Here is a 24,933-nt window from a genome sequence, read left to right as displayed (position 1 = left end):
ATTTCATTTCTACAAGACAAAACCTCTCAGCTTGGTTAAACGTTATACTCACAGTTCTTTTGCTTTACTATAAAAAAATAAGTTTCCTGTAATTACACTCTTCTAGTTAACGAGTTCCTGCCTGTGTTTCACAAAATTGTCCCTGTAACATCAGTAAGTAGTAATGACACAGATGAGTCTGCCTCTGGTGGTAAACAGCAATTATTTATTGAAATGAAATTAAAAAGAATAAGTACCAGATCTATTGCATTATTGTAACATTTTGTTTCTGTAAGGGGGGCGGGGAGGTTACTCTTGTAGGATGTAGTGAACACAAATATACAAGTAACATTCAGCTATCACAGATTGCACACCAGATACTGTATTAACGCAGTCTAATACAAGACCACCAAAATAATCCAGGCTTTTTTCCCTTCTCCTCCTCCTCCTCCTCTCATTAGTTCTTCTTTTTTCAATAAAGAGTACAAAAGTCTACCCACGTCTCTGGCTGTGTACACAAACCTGTCGACTCATCAAGACAATGCCTCAAAAAATAAAAAACAGTGAAAAGAGTCAAATCAAAAAGGAACAAAAACAAAAATATATATAATGCCAAGAACATGTACAATGCACTGACACAGAAAGTCAGCTGTGTTAATAGACATGCAACAAGTAACAAAACTTGCTGAAATCGCAATAATCATTAAAAAAGAAATCTAAAACCAGTTATAATTGCATAAATACTTTGTACAGTTTATCTGCTGTGAAATGCACCTTTCTGTTAAAATGAAAATGTAAAACTGCATTCAATAAAAATTGTGATTCCTCATGACTCTTTTTTTTTTTTTTCTGTTTTGTACATGTGAAGGTGCAAAAAGGAACTTTTGATTGATAGAAGCCGAATCGGCCTTTTCAGCTAGATGGCATGATTGCACAGTAAGTTACAGTACATAAACGCAGAATGATAGAACGACAACAAGAGTGCATATTATTACAGTATGATCATTACTATGTCAGTGAGCTTTGGGGGCAAATCTTAAAGTGGGAAAAGTGTTTTTCTTTACTTGTCGGACACTGAAAGTGGAGAAGAGAAAAAAAAAAAAGTTCTCTCTAGAAAACAGAGCAGCACAGTTGTTGCCCACAGAACCACATGAAACATTAATGGGGAGAGAAAACATGTGGAGTCTCGGCGTGAAAATAAACGTTTTGTGCCCTGAAGTACTGAAGCCAGCAGCAGCCACCCAGCAGAACTGTTTTTTGTGGTGAGAAAAACTACGCAAGCTGTCTAATTTTAATATTCCATTCTGTGCCACAATTCTGCCGTTTCACTATTTCACCATCACATTTCACTCCGGGATTTTAAGATGTGGTGTCGCTGTCGTTTGCTGAATTTTCATCAGTCGAGTCGGTTTCTGTGAAATTACATTTCATTTAAATGATAACATTTATTAAATGAGTCAGACTGTTTTTCTTACGGGCAACATACTGCAACCTGGATTAGTTTATTAATCTGTGGTGGTCGTCGTCATCATCGTCCAAAAATAATTAAAAACACATCCGACAGTGATACGTGCCTCCGGCCAATGTTTTTAAATCTTCTTTTTCCTCTCACCACAGTTAAACTAACCCCGGCTGCAGAATGACAGAATAATGTCTGAGTGTTTGCTCAACTGTTATGTTTGAAACCGCCCACGAGCCACTGGAATCACATCTTGTCCTGTTTGTTTTTAATGCCGTCTTTGTCCTTATTACGTCCTTGTTCCTGTTCCTGTTAACTCCCAGTGAAGCCCTAACGGAATAGCAAGCTGCAGCCAACATGGACCAAATCATCTTTTTGGCACAAATGAAGCCCTGAATATTAATTTCCCCCGTCAACTCTGAACTCTGCTGTCTTTAGCCAAACAACACAGGGCAACTAAACTGAGGACAGGTGGACAATCTGTGCCAAATTCAAGTCATGTCTAAGTGAATTCATTTCAAACTTCCTGAAATTATTAAGTATCAAATTATGCAACTATATACACAAAGGAGCATAAACTAGGTAACATTTTTGTGATATGCATGTTATACAGTACAAGGTCAGAAAATTGAACTCATGTCATGAATGTAAACCATCAAGTCCTCTACTGGGCTCCGCAGCCGACGGGCAAAATCATCAGTGAAACACGAGACTGATGTAGATTTAATGCTACAATCCTCATTTAAAATCTACAGACGTTTTGAACCAAATGTGCAATAAAGAGGAGGGGGTTTAACAGCAGGTCTGTCTGTCCATCCATAACCTGAAAATAAAACATACTGTTCTATTTCAAAATCTGAGTTTGAGGGAACTGAATCATTTTGTGGTTTAAATGATTATTTACATCTCCTCCAAAGTCTCGTATTCTCTCTCCTCACTCACACGACTCTTTGAAAGGTGCCTGCTGCTCCTGCAGTTCAACGCCATCTATGACCGACTGAGGATAAAGTGTGACGAGTGCCACGCGTGCGGATCTGCCGTGATAACACCACAGGGTCAGAGTGAAATCCAGCAAATAAGAAAAATACAGTTCATCCGTGTCCCTTTTCTGTGTGCATTCAAAAAGCTGCTGGATCCTGGACAGTTACTGAACAAAGCTACATGTAAAGACACTGGAAAATAAATGTGCAGCAATATAATGTGTGCATTTCTTCTTATAGCAAATTTATATATTTCTTTTTCAAAGATCACATTTTCCCTCTATACAAAGAGAAGAAAACACATAACATCTTGAAATAAATGGAGTGATATGGTCAAAAAGTCCAGTTTTCCAAAAGCAGCAACAACATAAATTCACAAAATTGGAATTTATAAAGATGACATTTATAAAAGATACATCAAACCAATTTGGCCAAAAAAAGGAAAAGACATAAATCTCTGTGATGATGATGATGGCGGCATGACACTGTAGGTAACACACACAAAAAAAACAACAATAAAATAAAACACATTTGTGTAAATGACAAAAAAAAAAGATCAGGACATTAGAAATAAAATAAGTAACTTTGCATAACTAGACCCACTGTTCTATTCGACCTACAGACATGAATTGTTGTTGATCCATTGACGTCTCCTCCGTGTTAGTTCTCTGGACTCGCTCTGACCCGTGACGCAGACCACACACACACACACACAATCGATTTGTGTTTCGTTTAAAGCCAGGAGTGGTTAGTCACAATGCTGTGTTACAGGCAATCTTTTTTTTTTCCTCATTGACCTTTTTTTTTTTTTTTTTTTTTAGTTCCGTCTTTGTTCCTCTCAGAATTAAAAAGGCCAAGATGAGTATTTACAATATACACAAGTTTGTTCTGTCGTACGGTGAAAGAGGAAGGAATTTTCCGAAGCAAAAACGGTGGCTGATTGATGCAAACGTGCTGCAGTCAGGCTGTTCTTCCTTTTTTCCTCCAGGTGATGAGCGCAACTGCAAAAAGATTTTTTAGTTTTGTTCACTGCCTTTTAACGCATTATTCTTGTTTTTTCCCTCTCTTGCAGTCAGTCAGCGTGTTACTGTACATGTGGTATGGAGGGACGAATGGGGTTTAGTGGGTGTTATCTTTGAGTGTGGAGGGGGGAGGGGGGGATGGGGGGGGTTGAGGGATCAGCGAGGCAGACAGAGAAATGAGATGCTCCCCTGGTCCACACGAAGGGGGCGATTCTCGTCTCAGCGGCGGATGAAGGGGGACATCAGTTTCTGCAGCCGTCCTCGACGCTCCTCTCGTGCTGCAGGTTGTAGTAACAGTTCTGACAAACTCGCACTGGGGACGAGATCTTCAGCCTTTTGATCTCTGATTGGAAGCGACTGCACCTGTGAAACAATGTGGATTTTTTGAATACACTTAACGCAGCCTGTTCTCCTGTTTAGTTTACATTACTCAACATTACTGTGGCTGCATCTGTTTTCACCGTATAAACCTGCAAGTAACAATAAACGCACGAAGCCATTGCTCATTACGAGAAGCTGAGTGAGAAAACAGACTTAAACTGGTAGGAGGAAGTGGAAACTAGGAAAACAAAAGAAGTCAAGTCAGCCAAAGCAGAAACAGCTCGAGTCATTTTCTTACTTCTGGCAGAAGAGCTGTCCGCAGTTCCTGCAGTGATGGCGTCGCTCAGTGAGGGAGAAGCGAACTGTGCAGCCGGAGCAGCTGTCGACCACCTCGTCCTTCACCCAGTGGTCAGCGGCCGAACGGCCCGGCTGGTCACTGACTGACCAGCTGAAGACTCGGCCGCGTCCGTCGCCCACCAGAATCTTGCTGTGGTCCCTAAACACATCAGAAAGTAAGGCAGAGGCAGATATGAGTGGGAGGGTATTGGAGAAGAAACGACCTTTTCTAAATGACTCGCTGTGACAGCAGCCATCTTGTTTCCAATGTATACGTCGTATGGTGTGTGTGATGTCAGTTTGGGCAACACAGCCGCTACAGAATGGTTGTCATATTGCTTAGTCCTGAACTATTGCCATTTGCAAAATCCAAGATTTCATCCACACAGGTCTCGACTCTCTTACTTGGAGATGGCAAGGGAGGTTATCTCCGCTGGGTGAGCATTGTCCTTGCGGTCGAACGCTGTGTGCATGGTGAGTTTGCTCCGGAAGACCAGCTGGCGTTCCCATCGGTAGCCTAGAATCGCACAATAACAAATGCTCGACAAGCAGCAAACTCACTGTCATCTAATCAGCAGGTCACTTCTCTGGAAAAATGTGCGCTTATTTTCACAAACCCTCAAAAGACTGGACACCTACCTGCCCTGAGCTGGTTATAGGTTCTTGCCTCCACAGTGCTGGGCTGGAGAGGCTGTGGCACTAAGCCCTGACCTGGGTGAGGGGGGTGAGGGGGGTGAGGTTGATGAGGGGGATGTGGTGGGTGAGGGCATTTGGTTTGACCCTCAGAGTAGTTGACAAACACAAAGCCGTCCTTCTCGTCTATGCTGAGGGTATCAGACCAGCGGTGAGAGTCATCAGAGCCACTGTCCATAGACCAAGAGGCTCCTGCTCGTGCTGAGGGACCTGAGAGGGGTTTGTTAATAAGAAGATAATAACATTAGTCACGGAGTTGACGGAAGGAAACATGCATGCTGTTCAAACTTAGACATGAGGAAAAGTATTTGCTCAATGTCTTGTTTTTCCATTTTCATTCTGGCCGAAGTGCTGAATCACTCAACATAAATAAACCCTAAAAGTGAATAAGCAGAGCTGATGGCTGCAGACCTCTGGGTCTGTGGACAGCGCTGCCCGGCTGGCTGCCTCCGCCCGTCGAAGGGTTGCCCGGAGCCTTGGCCTCTTTTACAGCGGGCTCCTCTCCTTCTGACTCGCTGCTGTCATCATTGTGACTCTCGCTGCCCTCTGTGAAAGTACATTTTTACCATGTAAACCTTTTCAAGAGAAAGCTACACACAACGTTTAGCACTTAGCATTGGAGCTTTCTAAGGCTTCATTTATCTTTTCGCAGCACTCACCAATCTTCTCCTCCCCACAGCAGTCAGGTACATCTGGCTCCACAGGCTCTGGAGCAGGGGTTTCTGGGACTTGAAGGAACTCCATTCTCCAAAACTGCAAGATCGTTTTTAAATTTAGCACAGTGAGTGACGCCAGTTTAGCACCTGCGTTAAAAACACCAATTTCCTCTTCAACTTGCACACGTAAAAGTCCTTATACCACCACCGGCTTTTGATTTCAAAAAACGTAAATATCGTACAATAATTATAACCGATTTCTGTAACATCAATTCAGGCACGGTTACCCTGACGACGCCATCTGAGTGGCCTGTGACGATGACGTTCTGTGTGTCCCACTCGTTCATCTCCGACACGCAGCAGCACAGGATCTGTTGGCTGCGGCCTGTGAAGGTGTTGGCGCTGGCGATGGGACTGCCATTAATGCTCCACATGTGGATGTAGGTGCCTGCGCACGACACAATGTCCCCCTGCGCAAACAGACGCACGTCATATTTCTCTGCGCATGAGCTAAACAGCTGATACAGTGATGTACACGTGAGGTCATTAGCATCTACATTGAAAATGGGGAAATGTCTTGCTCCAACCCACCGTCAGTTCGTTGATACACAGAGCAGAGACAGGTGCCCGGTGTCCTCTGAGCTGCGTGACGAAAGAAAGTTTATTGAGGTCCCAGACGATGCAGGTCCGATCCCGGGAGCCGCTGACAACAATGTGGTACGCTGATGATGCCGTCAGACAGGTAACAGCGTCGGTGTGACCGAGTAGGGCCTGGGATACAACGCAGCAAAGACAAAGAAAGGAGATGCTACATTTCCAGGAATACGGTCCTGCACCTTTGACTTGTTAAGAATCCGGCCTTTAATTTGAGCTGCTAACTCTCTCACTCACTGAGCAGATGGCTTTGTTTGGATGTTTACCTGCTTGAGTGTGAGGGACCTGGTCCTCTCCTTGGAGCTTCCTGTTTCCCACACACAAATGGCCGTGCTGGTGCCCCCAGTGATAACCAGCTTTGGGTTTGGACAGATGGCACAGAAGATCTGACCCCATTCCGACAGACACTCGTACACCACCGATGCCTGAAATTACGAGTGAAGGGCGCAAAGGTGAGGAAAAACATGTCACACTAATAACCAAGCCTTTCCCTCTGATCTACGTCCATGAAATTAGCCACTTCACATTATAAGGCTTTCAAAGTGTAGAGAAGATTTTCAACTGCAGTAAGAGAAAGAGAGAAGAGCCAGATGCAGACCTGCATTAGAAACGTCTTTCATTGTACAAACTGTTGGGCGAGTAAAGGAAAGTGCATTGCTATTCCAGCACCAGCAGAGGGAAACATTGTCCTTGAAATAATTGTAGGCAGGCATTCACTTTTTAATTTTAATTTTCAATGTGAAGGAAGCAGTAGTCCATTTCTCAAAGTGCTACAATACTTATTCAAATCAAATCACTCCACTCATGTGTTGATTCACTACAAGGAACTCTGTATCAGCAAGTCTGTGAAAATCTCTTGTAATAAATGTTTGTTACCTTATCGGATTCATAGTTGGCCAGACGACAGCTGAGGTCGGCATAGCCCCAGGCAAATGTCTTGCTCCACGTTGGGGGAACCAGAACTTTGTTTTGCTCCACTGCAAGGATGCCCTTGTCTGTGCACACGATCTGTCCCACGGGCTCCTTAAGCTCTGGGTAAATGTAACACAGAGAAATATGTGAGGGATCTGTGAACATGGCTAGAATGGCACATGGCTAACATGTTTCAGAAAATAGCATGATGGAACTGCATACATTCAATAGGACACAGGATGTAAGTATGTAAAGTGAGTGACTGAGTGCTTTAATATATCAGATGTCAATTGGTAACGACTGAGGAATAACTGAGAGTTTAAGTGACACTTAAAAAAAAAAAAAGAGGGAGTTCTGACACTAAATGTGAAGTGGATGCAGATGTACCTTTGACCGGTGCTAGAGAGGGTCTGAGGTTGTCCAGATGATGGAAGAAGATCTTGTCGCTGTTGGAGTTTGGAGGGACGCTCACAATGTCACCGTTGGCTTTACCGCGTACTCGTTTAGGAGGGTGGGGCTTCTTGAAGAGCTGAAACATACCCACATTAACAGTCAGCCACAATCAGAATATCCTGTTGTAGTTATATGTATGTTAACCACATTAGCAGCTCTGTGAGGCCAGAATGTTCATTACATAGATCAAATTAGAGGGACAACGTTGTTACTGATACTCATGACCGGTGGGACTTATGATGCAAAGGTCGGATTGAATTTGTTGTTGGCATTTTAAGATTTTAGCTAATAAACATTAGTACATTATCTACTGCTATTGTGACTAAATACATAGCTGCAAGTGACAAGGACAATTCTTATTTATGTTTTAATAGAAGCAGCACTGGTATTAGTAATTACACTGTAATAATGCTGTATGTTGCTGTAGCTTTAGCTGTAATAAGGTTTAAATTCTAGTTTTGATAAAGTTGGCGGATAACGTGTTGAGACGCGGTATCCGACCTGTTTGGGGATCTGCCCAAAGTTGTTGATGAAGCCGATGGTAGCTGTCTCTTTGAGTGGGTCGTTGATGTTGTATATGTCCACCTGACCCTCATAGAACAGGTGGTGGAACACGTTGACCGCCTCTATAGCTGGCGGGCCCTGCTGCTTGTAACCGAAAATCAGGTCAATCCATTCGTGGAGGTGGGCAGACACGTAGTCGCACTCCAAAGCCTGAAGTTGGACCGAGAGACGAGACAGACAGACAGAGGTCAGCGTGTGCCGAGTGGATCTGACACCTAAAACCAGCAGAAGTGGGTTATCTGACCTCTCTGTGGACTCTGATGAACTCTCGGGGGTCACCCTTGGCCCAAGGTGGCAGAATCACATCCCCAAGCTTTGTGCCGTTCTGTTTGGCACCTGGTACATCAAACAACACGAGACAAACAGAACAATAAAGTACACGCACTCAATTAAATTGGTTAGTTCGACACGTTTTTTTTCCTTCAGTTACTACGAAGTACCACGCATTTCCTTTTTACACTGACCTAGATCAAAGTTGTTGGAGTTGAGCATGAACTCGGGCAAGTAGAAGAACTCTGGGATGAGCTCCTTCACGTCGGCCATATTGTGCTTGGAGGCGGAGAGCCAGGCTTCGCGCACACTGTGAAACATCCTGTCAGCCAGGTCGAAATGTCCTCCCTGGGAATCATGCAACAAACAAGCAGCTTGACACTTGAGGAGCATCATTATATTTTCTTTCTTGCCATAATATCTGCCGAGGAAAAGCAACCTGTGGCACCAGTAACTCGTAAATGTTACTACATTTCTTGTTCATTCATTATCCAACACCAACATCAGATATAAACCCGATTTCTTAAGAATTAAACTACTTAGTAGCCAGTGTTTAGAAGAAGACATCTCTGATTCATAAAACATTTTTGGACATTTCTTGAGCGCAGGAAAAGGGACCGTAGCTCATTTGGATTCAAAAGAAATCAAACCTGGAGTCTGAGGAAAATCTGGGTGAAGGGCTCCATGCGGACCAGATAAGAAGCTACAATCATTGCGGATGAGTAGTGGGTGCCATAGTGGTAGGCTGGGGTTTCACCTGTAGGGCAGAACAGACATCATGTACTTTGACCTGCTGTCCTTGAGATGGTATACAAACACGGACTCCATCCTGTTTTGACTTACCGTTGGGGTCTTCCCAGTCCTTGTACCTCTTCTTGTACTGTGTGAGTCTGTCATCGGTCTGGGCGCCCATTGGCTTGGCAAGGTTACGGAATGTTTTGGGGTTGTTCAGGTCCAGTTCCTGGTTTACATCCAAAAAACGAAGCGTTACCCAAAAAGAATTAACGAGGAAACAACAGGCATGTAATTGCGTTGTGGTGAACCCTGCAATGACCTCGGAGTCATAGTCAGCCAAGATCCAGGGGAATACGGGATACTGCATCAGGTCGTTGTACGATCGTCCCGCCAGCGTGTTCAGATGCATCAAGTACTGGAAGTTACTGATCTCTCCTCGCTGAAAAACAGATGGTGAACCCATCAGTCATTTTTAGACTTCACTTTGTGTGAAGTGAACTTGTAGCACAATTGACTCCAGGTTCTTACCTCCCATCTTTGAGTCACTGACTTCTCACCAACCAGAGTGCTGAGGAGCCCAGACCTGAGAAAGATGTAGACAGATGATTGGTTAGAATTAAAAACTTCATTTCTTGTTATTCTTCATTTACTGTCTATACTTTACTGTATATACTATACTCTAGAAATATGTATCTACTGCAAATATTAAAAATAAGAAATATTTGCACATTTATCATATTCCAACATCTAAAACAGTCACACAATTTTCTCAGAGTCAGTGTATTTACAGGTACAAACTTAATGCAGAGGATGGAGCTTTGTGTACTGAGTGTAACACGGCGGGTTTTACCCTTGTTCGACACTGGTGTTGGGTCTCTGGCCGGAAACGGATTCGGAGCTGTCAGCCAGTGAAGGCACCACTGCCAAGAACCTGCAGGTTAATTCATAATAACCTTAAACAGTATTTATACACACACAGTTCCAGCTGACACTGGGTTGCAGATAAACAATGTAAGAGTTGTGTCACTATCCGTGTCCGAGTACCTTTGGTAAACTTTGTTGCGGATTCCTTTTTGAAAGGCTAACAAGTAGTTCCTCCCGTCTGCAGAGAATACTTCTACTGCCATTGGCTAAAGAAAGACGACGCACACAGGCAGACACTCAGATAAAAACGATTAAACATAATCAATTAAACATGCTTGTACTGCGTGAAACATGCGTGTGCTTGCTGACCTGCAGCAGGTAGCGTCTCTTATGAACCTCTTTGATATCTTCATAGGCAAAGATGCTGCAGGTTCTCTTCAGTTGGCTCTGGCCTTGTCTCGCTCCTCTGGGGATGATGGCCTCATGCAAGCTGCAAACAGACAGTGACGCATTAATGAACCCACTGAGTTCTACATTGAATTGTGCAGATAAATGCTTGTGTCTAAACTGAGCAAATTTCTGTCCTTGTGCTAATAAATGAGCAAAGTAATCTCTGCTTAAAGTGAAAAGGAATGCACTGAATAATTACACACATCAGCCATAACTTTGTGACCACTGTAAAACCTTGATTATCTCATTACAATGGCACCTGGAGGTTGATGGGCCACATTAGGCACCAAGTGAACATTTTGTCCCTAAAGTTGATGTGTTGAAAGCAGAAAACATGGGCTTAGGTTACGAGGGACTTTTAAAAAGGCCAAGTTGCAATGGCCAACCAATGAACACCTTCAAAGGTCTTGTGGGGTCCCTGCCTCGATTGGTGGTGCGAGGGGAATGTACTCAATGTTAGGTGGGTGGTTATGGCTGATAGATGGACGAAACTAAAAGTAAATTAGCTGACATCAAACGCAGGGGGAGTGAGTGGGAGGGGAGAGCAGGGGATTAACAATGTATGTTTTCTTTATGTATTTGGAATTCATAATTCAATGACAGAAAAAGGGCCATTGTCTTTTTTTTTTTTTTTTTTTAAACAAACTGTAGCCATAAATTTTGTATTTTAAATTGTGACAATTCACCGATTAGGAAAATGAATCCATTTTCATGTTGTGTCTCGAGGGGCGAAGAGCCAGATAAAAAAGTAAAAGCTTTGCAGTTTCCAAATGCTGCTCCCTCAGCAGCATTACATCATCCCAGCAGCAGAAAGGCCGACTGCAGCGTCCAGAGAAATGATGTCATCTTTTTATTCAAGGAGGGAAAGTATAGTAACTATGTCATCTGTCTGCTGCAGCCTCCAAACATGTATTCAGGAAACTGCGCTGGTGTGAAGTCGTGACAGACACGTGGACCTACTTGGAGGGCAGCGTGTCAATGTCTCTGATCTCCCGGGACATGGTCATGGTGTAGCCATCGATGACATAGAAGTGCTCTTTCCCAAACAGTAGCAGACCCTCGCTGGTGTCCAGACCCTGCACCCTGGCACAGCGGTACATGTGCTGAATCTGGAATGGCAAATCAAACAATCACGTAATGTTAATTTTTAGAAAAGGTTAAATTTCTCCAGTCGAAAAAACGGTTTCCTTTTGCACAGTGTGCTGGTGAAACAGCCTTGAGCTAAACATTTGTTCTGCCGTTGATACAAATACAGAAAAAGTGCATCAGTAACTTGATTGAAAGACTCGTGTGCACATTCAGTTGATTCTGCTGCATTAAAAACTCTTGATTTGATTAAAATAAATTTGTTGATTAAAGCAAAGTGGGTATCTGTGTTCACTGCATATGCTGGAAAAAAATCTGGTAACTAAACTATGCAATAAAAATAAACACTATAATTCTGATTACTAATAAAAAAACAACAAATAATCTAAGGCAAAGAAAGAATGTGCCAACAAAAAGGATGTATAAGAAAATGACAGTAGGAAACACTTCTGCCCTTTTATGTGTCCAATCAAGTTTCTCTTCCCCTTTCTGACCTTCTCTCCCTCCTCCAGTAGACGCAGCAGTGACGTGTTGTCAGTCCTCTGCTCCTCCTCTGGGCCTCCGGACTCTAACGCCTGCTCCTGACTCTGCTCCTGACCGTCCTCGTCGGCACCGTCGGCCGTGGACCGCGACCTCTTCAGAGGAGCTTTCACCAGGCCTAAAGGATGATGCACTCAGACAGGTTAGTGACAGCTTTCAGGCAAAGCACAATGTCTGCCGGCCACGTGTGGAGAGAACTAGGTTATGTTTCAACTGCTTATTTACTTTTTTGCAAGTGCAAAAAAATCAAGCAGAAATGTCCTCACAGCCTTTAGAAGCTAACTTGAGATTTATTTACCTTTGACTCTTGCAATAGTGTCCTCTCCATGCTCAGGCTCATGCAGGGTGGTCTCTCCCTCAGTGCTGTGCTCCACAGAGTGTTGGTACATGCCCGGGTTTCCGGACAGCAGCCGCACGTAGTACTCCTTACTGTCGTAGCTAATGGCTCGACGGTAACGAAGAGGCTTCTGCCGTAACACCAAAGAAGCAAATAAACCCAATATACCCTGTAATAACTTCCACACAGAGACACTTACTGGCAGCAGTGCATTAACCACATCATCATAAAAGGTTTTTAGCCTTTTTTAAATTGTCACTATGGGACATTATATTAACATAAAGAAGAAGAATGGGGGATGACTTACATAAATGCAGAAAATTTTACAGAACAGCAACATTGGAAACTGTCAGTAGCGGTGGGTTTTATTACATACTGTCACCGACACAGACCCACATATGGAAAAAAATCTATTCAAACTAATATTTAATTTTGATTAACAGTTTCTTTTAGGTAATGTTTGATTTTGCAATGATTAAACTGTGCTCTGCCTTGTCTGACTTCAAATATCTTCTACTGCCAGATGACCTCATGTGGAGTTTCTCAGTTCAGATTATGTCCAAAAAAGGGGGTTTGGTCAACATCAGAGTGCAACTTTGAGCATTCACACAAAACAAACTGCTCCACGTGATGTCATCCGGAGGAGTTTTTGAGAAAGAAGCGAATGGATATTTTAAGACATGGAAGGCAGTGGGAAGCGTAATAGCAGAGAGTGGTGAGAGGACTAAAGAATGTAAAAGAATGAGGCTATTAAAACGTATTTCTATAGTCAGTCATCTGGTAGAATTAATGAATATTTCTTAAAACCTCATATATATTTTTTTATTTGTTAGCCAGTAAATTGTAACATAGAACATCAACTGAACATTTAATCAATTGAAGTTCAGCTGAAACAATTAAACATAAAGAGCAAATGGGTCGTAATATTTTAGCTGCAAGTGAATGGTCTTCTCAACACCCTGCGACTTTAAACTTTAGACTATGTATTGTGATCGGGCCTGAGGGACGTCAGACTTAATTATACTGGGTAGCTTGAACCAGAAAATCTTCCCCCAAAGGATTTTAAAGAGCCTCTTCATAAAAGGTTCATGAACCGATGCTCTAAAGCACTATGATTTTCTTTATTAACTATTGTCAGCTTGTATTGTCAGTCATATAGACATAATTCTCCTCCAGCAAAATCAGCCAAAAGCCTAAATGAAAAAAATGTACCATCCGTGATTTGGGAGGCTGGCTTTAATACAAGCCCAAACAGACGTGCCTGTTAAATGACCAAATAAATCAGCGGGGTGGAGGGAGGACGCCTCCGGCAAACAGGGAGAGGGGGAATTATTTGTAGAGCAAACAATGCTAAATGTGTCTCTGGTGGTGCCACTCACTCACATGACAGCGATGAGCTCGTCCTAGAGCTGTATTTCAAGAGAGCTACTCGAGAGGGGACTGTAGAAAACTATGTTTAAGAAATACATTTCTCTGCATGTATTTGTAGTAAAAGGTAAATTGGTTTGGTTTGTATTAAATGCTGCTGATACATTATCCCAATGTGTTCCTTTACTCATTTATACAGGCTACATTCCATTTCATATTTTTAACTTTCTGCCATTACGCCGGTTACTAATATTTAACATGATTATTGTAGCATGACATTCCTGGATCGATCGCTAAATGAGGTCAAAGGGCCCATGGGCTAGAGCCTCTGAACTTCTGTTGCTTGTTTCCAGTGCTTAGCTAAAGGCACTAAAAGACCCCAAAGAGACGCTTGCAAAAATGACTCACATCAAATTCCTAAAAACACAAAATCCAAACAATTTCCATCAACAAATGCTAATTTATCGTGAGCTGACTTTAACCAACAAAGGGGAGAGTGTGCGAAGCATCATTCTATGGCCACACTAGATACGGCTGCTTCTATACTATGTACGAGTGCATTATAACGTAAAAAATGGGAAATGAGTCTTAAATGGGCCAAAGGTTAGAGAAGAGGATGACGGGACCCACTTCAGAATTAAAGCTGAATACCTGTGCTGAGTTGGTGTTTGTCTCCATCTCTGGGATGTACGGGTAGTGGATGTAGAACATGTCGTTGCGGACCATCTTCTTCCTCATCCGGCAGGGCCCCTCCGTCATCTCCAGCACAAACTTGTCCAGGTGGGAGCCAATGGGGGGGCCCCAGAGCCCCCGTTCCCGTAGCAGCTCGTACTCTTTGGCCGCCCATTCCTCAGTCACATACTTCAGGGCATTCTGCTGTCGCTGGGAGTCGGAGGGGTGGATGAGGTGCAGTGAGAGGTGAGTCATTTTAAAACGTTTCCTTTAATTCTAAATGCTTTGACATACGCTGTTTTGTTTGCTTTACGGTTCTGCAGTAACATCCTCACTACACTCTTATAACAAGCTGTTTGTCCTGTAGTGGGGTTTTTGTAATGTATCATCTGTGTAGTACCTCTTGATATTCTTTGTACTGCATGGCCACCAGGTCTCGGACGACAGCGATGTGTGTGAACATCCACTGGAAAGTCTCCTGTGGATCAGAAACCGCAGGTTGTGAGGAGGAACATAGTTGACAAACTCACAGTTTAGATCTACTGCAGCTCCGCACTGCGGTGTCTTCGTGTGTACCTGAGCGGAAAGGCTGTTTTTGTTCAGGCTGTTCTCCTTCTTGTTGCGGCGGACCCCCGTGAGTTTGGAGAGGCCGAAGCCGCTGCTGACCCGTGACAGTTTGGACTGGGTGGCTGGAGCCACTGCTTCACCACGGCTGATGCACTTCTTCTCATGGACTGAGAAAACAGAGCACAGAAAGAAAGATAGTTAAGTCAGAGTTTTGTGTAGGCGAAAGATGTTTCTCAATATAAATTAATCACAATGAATTTTGGCTTTTTACTTTTGCAAAACCAACTTTAATACAATTAATATGTGAGTGATAGTCAAATGAAATTGGCATTTCAATAAATACGTTAAAAATAACTCACTTTAAATGGTAGATTCTGTTACTTGTGTTGAGCCATGTATAAAATATAGAAAGAAAATTAACTGGCAAATAAATGAAAAATAAAGGAATTCAAAAAAAAAAATCTGACTTTGCTGCTGCCTGAACAAAATATTTTAAGGCCAGCAGCATGGAGGTGCAGTGGTTAGTGCTGCACCTCTGTCCTGGAAGGTCCCCAGTACAAATGCACCTGCTGGCTGAGGCCATAACTCTGAATGTGAGCGTGAACGTCGTCGTCTGCGTCCAGCTTCTTTCACAAATGCACCGGGATACTGAAATTCTCCTGACTTTATCCGAAAGCAGCGTATGTTTGAGTCCAGTATTGTATTGATTTGAATCAGAAATAGGAGATAATAAGAGCAGAGCTGAGCTTGCAGTCAGCTTTACTTGTGTCGCCGTCAATTATCCTAAAAAGCTCGAAACCACTGCTATTTTTCCACCACTTAACCAACGAGAGGTCAACAGGGCATTGGGTGCAGTATCAGTTAGTTTTCCCAGTACTACTAACGTTTTATTACTTAACAAGATTTTGGGAATTTGCAATAACAAACGTATTTAACAACAGGAGGAGCATGTTATGTAATATTATATCAGCCACCTTCACTCACTGCAACAGTAATAATGCACAGCACAGTTCCAAAAGCGACACAGCTGAGTAAATGTTTAACAGTCGCTGTGGTTTTATTTGTAGCCCACTCACTCAAGTGGTTCTGCCAGCTCTTCAGGGCCGGCTCCTCCAGGGCGGGCCGGGCCGTGGCGATGTCCACGTGGCCCCTGTCATTGCAGGGCAGAGACACTTTAAAGATGTCCTCCAGCATCTGACGCTTGCTGTGCATCAGCTCCGTCCACACGCGGTTCACTGCCTTCAGCAGCAGCTGCCGCCCTGCAGAAAGGGGACCAACAGTTACTTCGTCACCAACTCAGTCTGCTGGATTGGCCCAATACAATATTGTTTGATAAGTGTTTCTTATCCAAATAATCAGTCTGGCAAAAAATGCAACAAATGTCTTACCAAGGGAAGACTGACAACAATTTCAAATAAAAAAAACTGGAAGGTTAATGGGTTCACTGTCCACACACACCCACAAAAAAAATGTCTCACCCTCGCTGACGTCATGGCTGTGTGTCGCGTCAGCCTCGTTCTCCGTGGGCATCATGACGTGCCAAGTTGTCATCCTGGCCTCCGCTTCTAGACCGAAGCCCTCCACGCTACTGCAGAGACAAGCACACGGCGATCGTTTGGCTTCTCTGCAGCTCTACAGTGTGTTGTGTTAAACTATGTTGTGTTCCCAGCATGGTCGGAAATTCAGTCTCTTACACCCTGCTGCAAATTTGGTAAATATACCAGCAGTTTCTGGGAGAAACATACCAGAAAAGACTTGCCACAATTATACTTAAATGTAAGAAGACACACAGCATTTTCTCACTGAATCAGAAACAAATGATAGGTCTCTAACCTAAACCGGAGATTTAGTTGCACAAACACTCAGAGAAAGACCAAGATTGATACTTATAGTTAAACAGGTGTAGGTTCCTCTGAGTGGGATGTACAAGTTATAAAGCTTCTGTTACAATCTGTTTTAATATGTAATTTGATTTGGCACATTTTCCTCTTCTACAAAAAGGTTTTCGTCTTATAAACATAGCTGCTACTTGTGAGCATGAATAAAACGAGGCTGTAGAGACAGACTACCGGGACAACCATGTAGTCAGCATCTGCTGCATTTTTTAAGACACATAAAAGCTAAAAAGACATTGAAAAAAAGAGGCACGAGTGTTGACTGATGGTACGTTGTAGAATAAAGCTTGTACATTCTTGACTTGTGTCAACCACAGACCTTATTTCAAGAATTCAAACAAAAACCCATTAAGAAAAAACCCAAAGTCTGAAATATTATCTGATTTCTGGGATTTAGGACTCATTCCAACAGTACTTCATAGCTTTCGCCCTCTCTGCAAAAACTCCATTGCTGTCCCAAAACATAACACTGCAACAGAGAAGTCTGTCATTGTGTTAAGTAATGTACACATGGTGGAGATGATAAAAATAAAATGCTGGTATAAAGCTGTTTCATGTTATAATACAAAGGCAGTGTATAGGGTCATTCAGTGCAGCAGCAGCAATTTAATGTGTTGTAAAGTCAAATTCCTATTAGAAGATACTGAGTTCTTTGGCCAAGATACATAATTAACCTTGGTACACATATTGTCTGAAGGACACAAAAGATAAACTACCAACTTGCTCACATGTTTAGCCACTGTACCTCACAAAGGCCTCGTGTCATCTTACCTCCCGCTGTGCAGGCAGATGAAGCAATGAGCCAAGCAGGCCACAAAGTCCTGGTCGTGGTTTCCTGGCCCGAGCACAAGGTTGCGGTTAACAGTCAGGACCCGCAGGGCTTCCAGCAGAGCTACCTGCTGTGCCACCGTCTTGTGAGGTCGACAGAGCTGGTAGAGCACTGTCCGGTTCAGACAGTGGTAGATGGTGTCGAGGGACAGACCCTGGGAACGCCTCTTAGACTGGAGGAGAAAGGCACAAACAAGCAGGCGATGGGTGTCAGAGGAAACTGAAAAGACAGTTGAAAAGACGCTGGTATTTCGGTGCTGTGCTGTGGAAATACTTGAGCAACCAAGCTGAAGTGGGTCAAGTTGTCTGACAGTTTGTTGTGTTACAGTTAGTGTAGCGAATAATAAATATAAAAAAGGCTTGATTTCAGTAAGACGTGACTTACGGTTGAAACCATTAAGATGAGTGTACAGACAACATTTCTACATTGCTGCACTTTATCCTGAGAGACTGTATTATGTGAGTAGTAGTGGAACATAAAGGTTTTAGTGGTACAGTAAGTCTGAGCAGATGGAACATTCACAAAATTGTCCAGAAGCATTTTACTTTTGTTTGGCTGATTAGTCCGCAGGATAAAAGCCTGATGAATAGATGAAATAATTCGAAAAATCTAAGCAAAATAAGTCTTACTTTGTTCCGGACTTGCACTCAAGGACTGACTGCTTATATATCAATGTATATGAAGGAAATGAAAAGTAAATACATTCTTATTCTTACTGTGTCCCTCTGCATCAAGTAGATGGCCATCAAAGGCTTTAGTCATATGGTTTGAAAATGTAATTTCAGAGAGTGATCTGCTGATCTTTTCCTCAGCACAGCAGGGTGCCGAGAAAGTAAGGCAAAAAAATGCAAAGTCAACAAAGTTGACTTTACTTAAAAATAAATAAATAAAAAAAGTCATCTTTTTCTGTTGTTTTACCATGTTACTGAGGAGTTAGTATGGAAATGATCAATTATTTATGGGGCCATCTCTTACAATTACCCCAAGAACCGCAAAAATCCAACATACAGCAGATATTTGGAAAAAAGTACACAAAGACACACCTGTCCATCAGTCAGGCTCTAAACAGAATAAAAGCCGTATCTGAATTTATGCCATCACTAGTCAAAATGAGGTCTGCAGTCAGATGGATGCTGCTTATCTAATTTAATCCAGAGTGATTCTCTGGTAGCATTAACTGGAAGAAGACTCACAGATGGACTGTTTTTATTTCTGGCAGCACACAGATGCCGTCTGTTTGCTTCCAGCTGCTCTGAGGAAAACCGTTCAGTCTTGCAATAAGATGTTAGGGCTCTTTGTTGTGTGTGATAAATCTGACAGGCAGCCCAGCAATGTATCTTCTACTACATTTTATGTTGCTAGAATTGTCATACTGCATTCCCACAGTATGGCTCAAGCGATATTCTGCATGTGCTGGACAGGCAGGAAATTCCAACTTGGTTTCTATAAGAATTTAGCCCTTAAACTTGCAATTAAAACAAGAATTTCAAAACATGAAAAGGAAAACTGATGCAACCAGAACTTTTAAATTAAAATTAGGACAAGACGGTTGTGTACTTGTATTCTTTAAACTATGCAACCAGTTTTGGTTTATGTCAGTGTCCTTTGAAACTTTTTACTACTTGCTGTATTTTATTTGCTCTGGAGTCGAGTTTGCTTTGCACCTGTCCAATGAGCTGCACAATGAAGTCCACCACCAGCTTGGACTCCTTGTTGAACATGCCCTGCCACAGCTTGTCCACCACCCGCTGAGTGAAGTAGAAGACATTGTTGACCAAGATTTGGTAACTGCCACCGCTGCTGAGGGGCAGAGAGGCATCTTCCCCTGCATTAAGACAAGCAGCAGGTGAGAGAGGTGCTAGATTAGCACAAAGAAATGAAGTAATGCTGAATTGATTCACGTTACAGTAGAAACTCAATCGTAAAGAAAAACACGTGTCGCTAAACTTTCTAGTTATCGTACCTGCTCCCTCTATGTGCATGGTGTCAGAAACTGATTGTACACGTAGTATTTGACCACTTTTAGTGACCATATTTTCCCCACATGGACAAAATCATCAGCAGATTATCTTCTAGAATAAAGCGTGCGCTGACTGTATTAGGTGCTAAATAGGTGTTTTTTTAATTTTACATTATAGAGAACAAAGTGTGTCCTGTAAACAAGGAAAATTGCAGGTTACCAGCTGACAGTAGATTCATTTACAGATAAGAAAATACACTGTATACTTTGTGTACTCTCTCATATTAATATGTTATGTAGAATACAGGATTCACACTAAATATAAGTGTTTGCTGTTCTCTGGGCTTTGAAGAGAAATTTGCTGACTCATGTTGCAGTCATTAAAGCTGGTCATGGAGCCAAAAAGAAATCGGTCCAAGCTGTCCTGCAGCCGGCCTGCAGCCGTCCTGCAGCCGGCCTAAAGCCGGCCTACACTGGCCATTCTCTGTCTCATCGTCAGCTATTTTTGGCAGAGAGAGAAATAAGCGCCGGCCAATGGCCTGGTAAATTAGATTACGTCTTTGATCACAGATCAATTTATGTAAGGAAGTTTGTGTTCAACATGAAAAATATATATAATAATAATAATAACAACAATAAACCAGAAATGTGACGCATAAGATGCTTAGGTCTTCGCTCTGACCTAGCAGGACATCAGCAGCCAGCAGGTGCTCCATGACACCGTCCAGAATGTTGGACTGAAACTCCTTCTGCTGAGTTCTGGTGGAGCGCTCGGGGGAGGCCTAGCAAATGTAAAAAACAAAACAAAAACAAACACACACACTTTTATTTTTGCTGCTTGATGGCTGATGCCTGAGTCATATCCAGCTAAAATACAGCATCTCCTCACCTCCAGCAGCAGGTCGATGATGGGGGTCTGCTTGCTGGCTGGCGTCGTGCACAGGTTGTCCATGATTAGGACCCTCATGAAGTCAAAGACATATTTTTTGGCAGGGTGGTTTGTCAGAGAAGTCTTGGAGCCCACATTGCAGTATTCAGATTGGCTGCGGTTCATACCCGAGTCCCCAGCAAAGGCCTTGAACTCTTCGATGGGAGAACCTGCATCATCATCCAAGTCACTGACCTAGAATAGTTGGAGGGATGGACTGTGAATGGTTCATTGTTAACTAGAATTTTTTTATGTTTAATAATTATAAAGCAAAGTACAGAATGACCTTATATTATAAGAGAAGCACTGTTCACTTTGTTCTCTGACTGCAGTAGTGCAGATTTCTATGCCCATGCTCCCCAGAGGAAATTACACAGAGTTAGTAATAAGTTTAAGTTCTTAGAGCCCCATTAAACACACATCACAATATGCTTGCTGATGCTGATGATTACTGATCAATACCCATGACCACATGCTTTGATTATAAGATTTTTTTTGCTGTTAAAAACTAGTTCACGCCAAGTCCCCTCAGAACCAGTACGGCAAATAAAATGTTAGAGACAAGTGATGTGGCTGGACGAGAGGACCTGCTATAGGCTACAGATTTCTATCTGTCTGACTAAAAGCAGAAAAATACCCGGACTCACCATCTCAGAATAGGGCCTGATGTTGAAGGGGAAGACAGTGGCTGCCAGGGCACAAAGGAACTCAGGGCTGTGCCACATTGGTGCCAAGTCGGCCACATTGTGGTAAAGGTACCTGAAGAACTGCATGAGGGTAATGGGATACTCCCTGAGCCAGGAGCCTTCCTCCTCTGACTGCCATGGCTGGAGGGGAACAAACAAGAGAAGGAAATAAAATTACAGAAATCCCAGAATGAAACTCCCTCAGCAGCAGCCATTTACAGATCTTTTCCACCATATGGTACCAGCTCAGCTCAACTCCATTTGCCTTTATAGTCTTCAGGCAAAGGTATTGAATAGTCTGGTGTGCCCTCAGTCGGGTTCCCTGAGGTGATACTAAGACTGGCATGAAAACACTGCAGACTACTCATTAGTCAGAGAGAAGTGCCACTTGTCATCTTCGGGCAACCACATTCATCTTGTTATTTGCACTATGACAAAGTCGTTCCAAAAAGCTCCAGATTGTCTCACCAGTCTTTAGTTTTGATGCCTTCAGCATCTCCAGAAACCAAATGTGTCTCTTTGCTGAGACAAACAGCCACATACCAGGAATAAAGAAGAGCCTTCTGTTGCGTCGCATTGAAGACACAGTTGGATGTGATGTCACTATAACTACCAGCTACACTAAAGTGTAATTTATAGAAGCAGTAAAGTAAATGTGAAATACTGTACGTTGTGTCAGTACAATGGAAAGTAGCCACCTTAATATTACTGCTGTACAAGTAGATTATCTTGTTGACAATTCTGCAGCCTCACTACGTTCAATAGTGGTGAGGTACCATGGAGAGGTGATCTCCTTGGTATAGTTCACAAACATGTCACTTAAAACAGGCAACACGAAAGTAAGAAAGGAAGTGAAATTTAGAAGAATCTCATTTAGCCTGGAAAAACAGTTTAAAAATGTACAAAAAAGCCCTGTGATGCCAGAACAACATATTATTCATCATTAGTAGAAGAAAACAAGAAGAAAACCCCGGTTTCTGTTCAGCACTGTAGCCAGGCTGACTAAGAGCCATAGTTCTGCTGAGCCTAGTTTTCCCTTAACTCTGAGCAGCAATGACTTTCTGTATGAGGCCCAGTGGAGCGTCTCAGTATCCAGCAGTGAGTCCTGTGGATGCACTAAACCAACTCCTGTGTGTATGACTGCAGCTGTGAAGGGATGATATGTGCAGAGTCATTTTTGTTGGATTAATAGAGCTTTAGAGAACCGGGACTGATCCAGGCCTTTTTAAGACTCGCTTAAAAAGAAATGATGAACAAGAGAAATCTCTTTTACACATGTGTTTTCCAGGATGTGGGAGGGTACAAAAATAATCTACTTTAGTTTTTCTTACTAGGTTGAGCATGCTGCGCAGCATGGCCAGCAGCAAGAAGGCTGCCTCCGTGCACACATTGTGGATGGAGCTCATTACTGTCCCACTGGAGGCTGGTATGCCAAAGATGAATGTCCAGATAGAGTCCAGGTCAAACTGAGAGGACAAACACAAAAACTGGGGTAATATACAGACAAAAAAACTATAACATGACGAACTGTGGCTCGTCTGTGATACACGTGGTAACGAATATTCATTACCTCTTATCAACCTGAAAAACTGTTTGTTGTACATTTACTTGTAAGTTATTTACTAAGAGTCAATCAAGTCGTATTTTGCAATAAATATTCATAGATTTGAAAGTATGGTAGCAAAGAAGTAACAGTACTTGAGTCATTAGTTAAAAGCGAAGATCGATGGCTGAGTATACTAACATGTATCTGCAGGCTGTCTGGCAGCTCAGTGACAGGCTGCTGCAGGTAGAGAGCCATGAGCAGGAAGTAGAGCTCAGGCACATTGGTGTGTTTGGGCAGCAGTGTCTGTAGCACAGGAAACCCCGGGAAGTGGCAGGCATCCCGGTTGATCTCTCGCACCGTGGAGCGTCCGCCAGCACTGCGGCCCACGTTGAAGCCTGAAGAGAAAGGTGGGAGTGAGTGCTGGGAGACCACTGTGGCATCTGAAGATTAAAAGCACCTAGTGGAAACTCTGAATGCAGCTGTTACACATCGTGTAATGTAGCAGGGTTTTTAAAAAGGGGCGTTACAGTATTAACCTAGAACAGTAATCACCTAATTGACCTATTCAGACTAAAATATAACCTGAGATAAAGGAGATATGAAGCTTTGGTTGAGCTAAAAGTCTAAATTTGAAAAAACTAACAGCTTCAACCTTATAGCACCACATTATTCTACAGCCATTATAGCTCAGTTAGGTCAACAGTCTTTACATAAGCCAAGTCAATGGTTCTCAACCTGGCGGTAGGGTAAAGGTAATGTTGGGATGCAGTTAAAGACTAAGCTAAAGTTAATTATCATACTCTTTTGTTTTAATGCATGTGTGTGAATAGTGAATGGGAAGAGAATTAATGCACATAAAAGGTAAACAGTTGATTACCTCCAAATCCTGAAGAACGAACATGGATTTTTAGCGTAAAAACTACTCAGGTTGAAAACCACTGAACTCAGGAGGGACTACAATTGCAGCATCAGGGAGGCAAAAAATGAGAGGACGAACCCTTGGCCGTGCAGTGCACAAACTGCGCTGCTTTCTGTTTACTGAATGAAGGCCAACTCCGACGGAAAGCATTGCCAGAGTGAGGAGAAGCATCTGCTGAGCCATGTTAAAACAAAGTATTACACTGGACATTATCACTGCATGCTTCTATCTCTTGTGAAGGGGAAAGTCATTTTTCAGGTTTAAAGCATTAAAGCACTTCAAACACACTCTGATAATCTGAGTTAAAGTAAACTCAATCCAATTTTGGTTTTAATACAATGCTTCAGAAGTTGTTTAACTGTGCTGCAGGGGCAATCTTGTGGCCGCCTCAGAGTCCAGCACTCACCCAGCACTGTGCCGATCTTATTAGTCAGCACGGAGTCGGTGTGGTCCAGCCAGCCTCCTCCACACAAGCCCTCTTTGAAGCGATTGAGTATAGACTGATTGGAGAGTAGCACGACCAGGATCCACAAGGCTGCTGTCACTGTGCTTGAATGGAGATGTTCCTCCATGAACATCAAGAGCCAGTCAAAGCCCAGAGTCCGCACCAGCTCCTCACAGGCCCTGAAGGGGGAGACAGAAAGCAAAGGGCGGGGGGGGGTGTGACCTGATGCTCGACAGCCACCAACACTTCCTGTATGTCAAAGTTTCAAATACTCTTACAACCTTTCCACATTCAAACACCCAAAGTTACTGTATAACAAATTCCAACCTGGGTCACTTCATTCTGTTACAATTTACTAGAAAGCAGAGTAGAAAACTATATTGGTCTATATGATATTTTGCCCATATTCCAATAAAGATACAGTGTTCAAGACTTAGTGCCGTCTAGTGACGAGGTGGCACATTATTATCTAAATACCCCCTATTCGTCCCCTTCCTGGCATGAGATAACCTACTAGGACAGCATCAAGCAATGTGTGATGAGGTCATTAGATAGTAATATTTAAAAGACTAATTATCTCTCTTTCTATCGTGTCACCAAATTCAACGTGAAAATTCCCGTCTAGAGCCAGTGTCTGGTTTGTTGTTTCGGGCTACTTGAGAAATGCAGTGGCACAGAACTGTGGACTCCTCCCTGGATATAACAGACTCCTCCTTAGCTAAATAAAACACAAGCATTGGGATTACACCCTAAAGAATTATGAATATTATATTCCATTTCTGCTAATAGATCCCTTTAAATGTATAA

The 24,933-nt window shown here is 42.8% G+C and overlaps 1 protein-coding gene across 1 annotated transcript in view; it reads right to left on the bottom strand.

Annotated features, from left to right (window-relative positions):
- Positions 1-183: 183 nt before the first annotated feature.
- wdfy3 (WD repeat and FYVE domain containing 3) overlaps positions 184-24,933 on the bottom strand; it is a 72,991-nt gene continuing 48,241 nt past the window's right edge. The window contains exons 31-67 of the mRNA XM_067521439.1: positions 24,088-24,305; positions 22,961-23,157; positions 22,548-22,682; positions 21,178-21,357; positions 20,492-20,725; positions 20,285-20,384; positions 19,307-19,467; positions 17,585-17,814; positions 16,397-16,506; positions 15,995-16,177; positions 14,928-15,085; positions 14,752-14,829; positions 14,331-14,561; positions 12,273-12,441; positions 11,929-12,092; positions 11,309-11,457; positions 10,268-10,388; positions 10,079-10,164; positions 9,885-9,965; positions 9,563-9,617; positions 9,354-9,473; positions 9,143-9,260; positions 8,950-9,056; positions 8,494-8,647; positions 8,274-8,365; positions 7,967-8,179; positions 7,400-7,541; positions 6,977-7,131; positions 6,367-6,525; positions 6,038-6,217; positions 5,734-5,916; positions 5,450-5,543; positions 5,202-5,336; positions 4,737-5,000; positions 4,503-4,614; positions 4,060-4,257; positions 184-3,803 (exon numbers count right to left, since the gene is read on the bottom strand). Coding sequence (XP_067377540.1) covers positions 3,683-3,803; positions 4,060-4,257; positions 4,503-4,614; positions 4,737-5,000; positions 5,202-5,336; positions 5,450-5,543; positions 5,734-5,916; positions 6,038-6,217; positions 6,367-6,525; positions 6,977-7,131; positions 7,400-7,541; positions 7,967-8,179; positions 8,274-8,365; positions 8,494-8,647; positions 8,950-9,056; positions 9,143-9,260; positions 9,354-9,473; positions 9,563-9,617; positions 9,885-9,965; positions 10,079-10,164; positions 10,268-10,388; positions 11,309-11,457; positions 11,929-12,092; positions 12,273-12,441; positions 14,331-14,561; positions 14,752-14,829; positions 14,928-15,085; positions 15,995-16,177; positions 16,397-16,506; positions 17,585-17,814; positions 19,307-19,467; positions 20,285-20,384; positions 20,492-20,725; positions 21,178-21,357; positions 22,548-22,682; positions 22,961-23,157; positions 24,088-24,305 — 5,587 coding nt within the window. The 3' untranslated portion in view covers positions 184-3,682. The remainder of the gene's footprint in view (positions 3,804-4,059; positions 4,258-4,502; positions 4,615-4,736; positions 5,001-5,201; positions 5,337-5,449; positions 5,544-5,733; positions 5,917-6,037; positions 6,218-6,366; positions 6,526-6,976; positions 7,132-7,399; positions 7,542-7,966; positions 8,180-8,273; positions 8,366-8,493; positions 8,648-8,949; positions 9,057-9,142; positions 9,261-9,353; positions 9,474-9,562; positions 9,618-9,884; positions 9,966-10,078; positions 10,165-10,267; positions 10,389-11,308; positions 11,458-11,928; positions 12,093-12,272; positions 12,442-14,330; positions 14,562-14,751; positions 14,830-14,927; positions 15,086-15,994; positions 16,178-16,396; positions 16,507-17,584; positions 17,815-19,306; positions 19,468-20,284; positions 20,385-20,491; positions 20,726-21,177; positions 21,358-22,547; positions 22,683-22,960; positions 23,158-24,087; positions 24,306-24,933) is intronic.

The sequence above is a fragment of the Channa argus genome, chromosome 11 (genome assembly GCF_033026475.1).
Source record: "Channa argus isolate prfri chromosome 11, Channa argus male v1.0, whole genome shotgun sequence".
Taxonomy (NCBI): Eukaryota; Metazoa; Chordata; class Actinopteri; order Anabantiformes; family Channidae; genus Channa; species Channa argus.
This window is presented reverse-complemented; position numbering and strand designations above follow the sequence as displayed.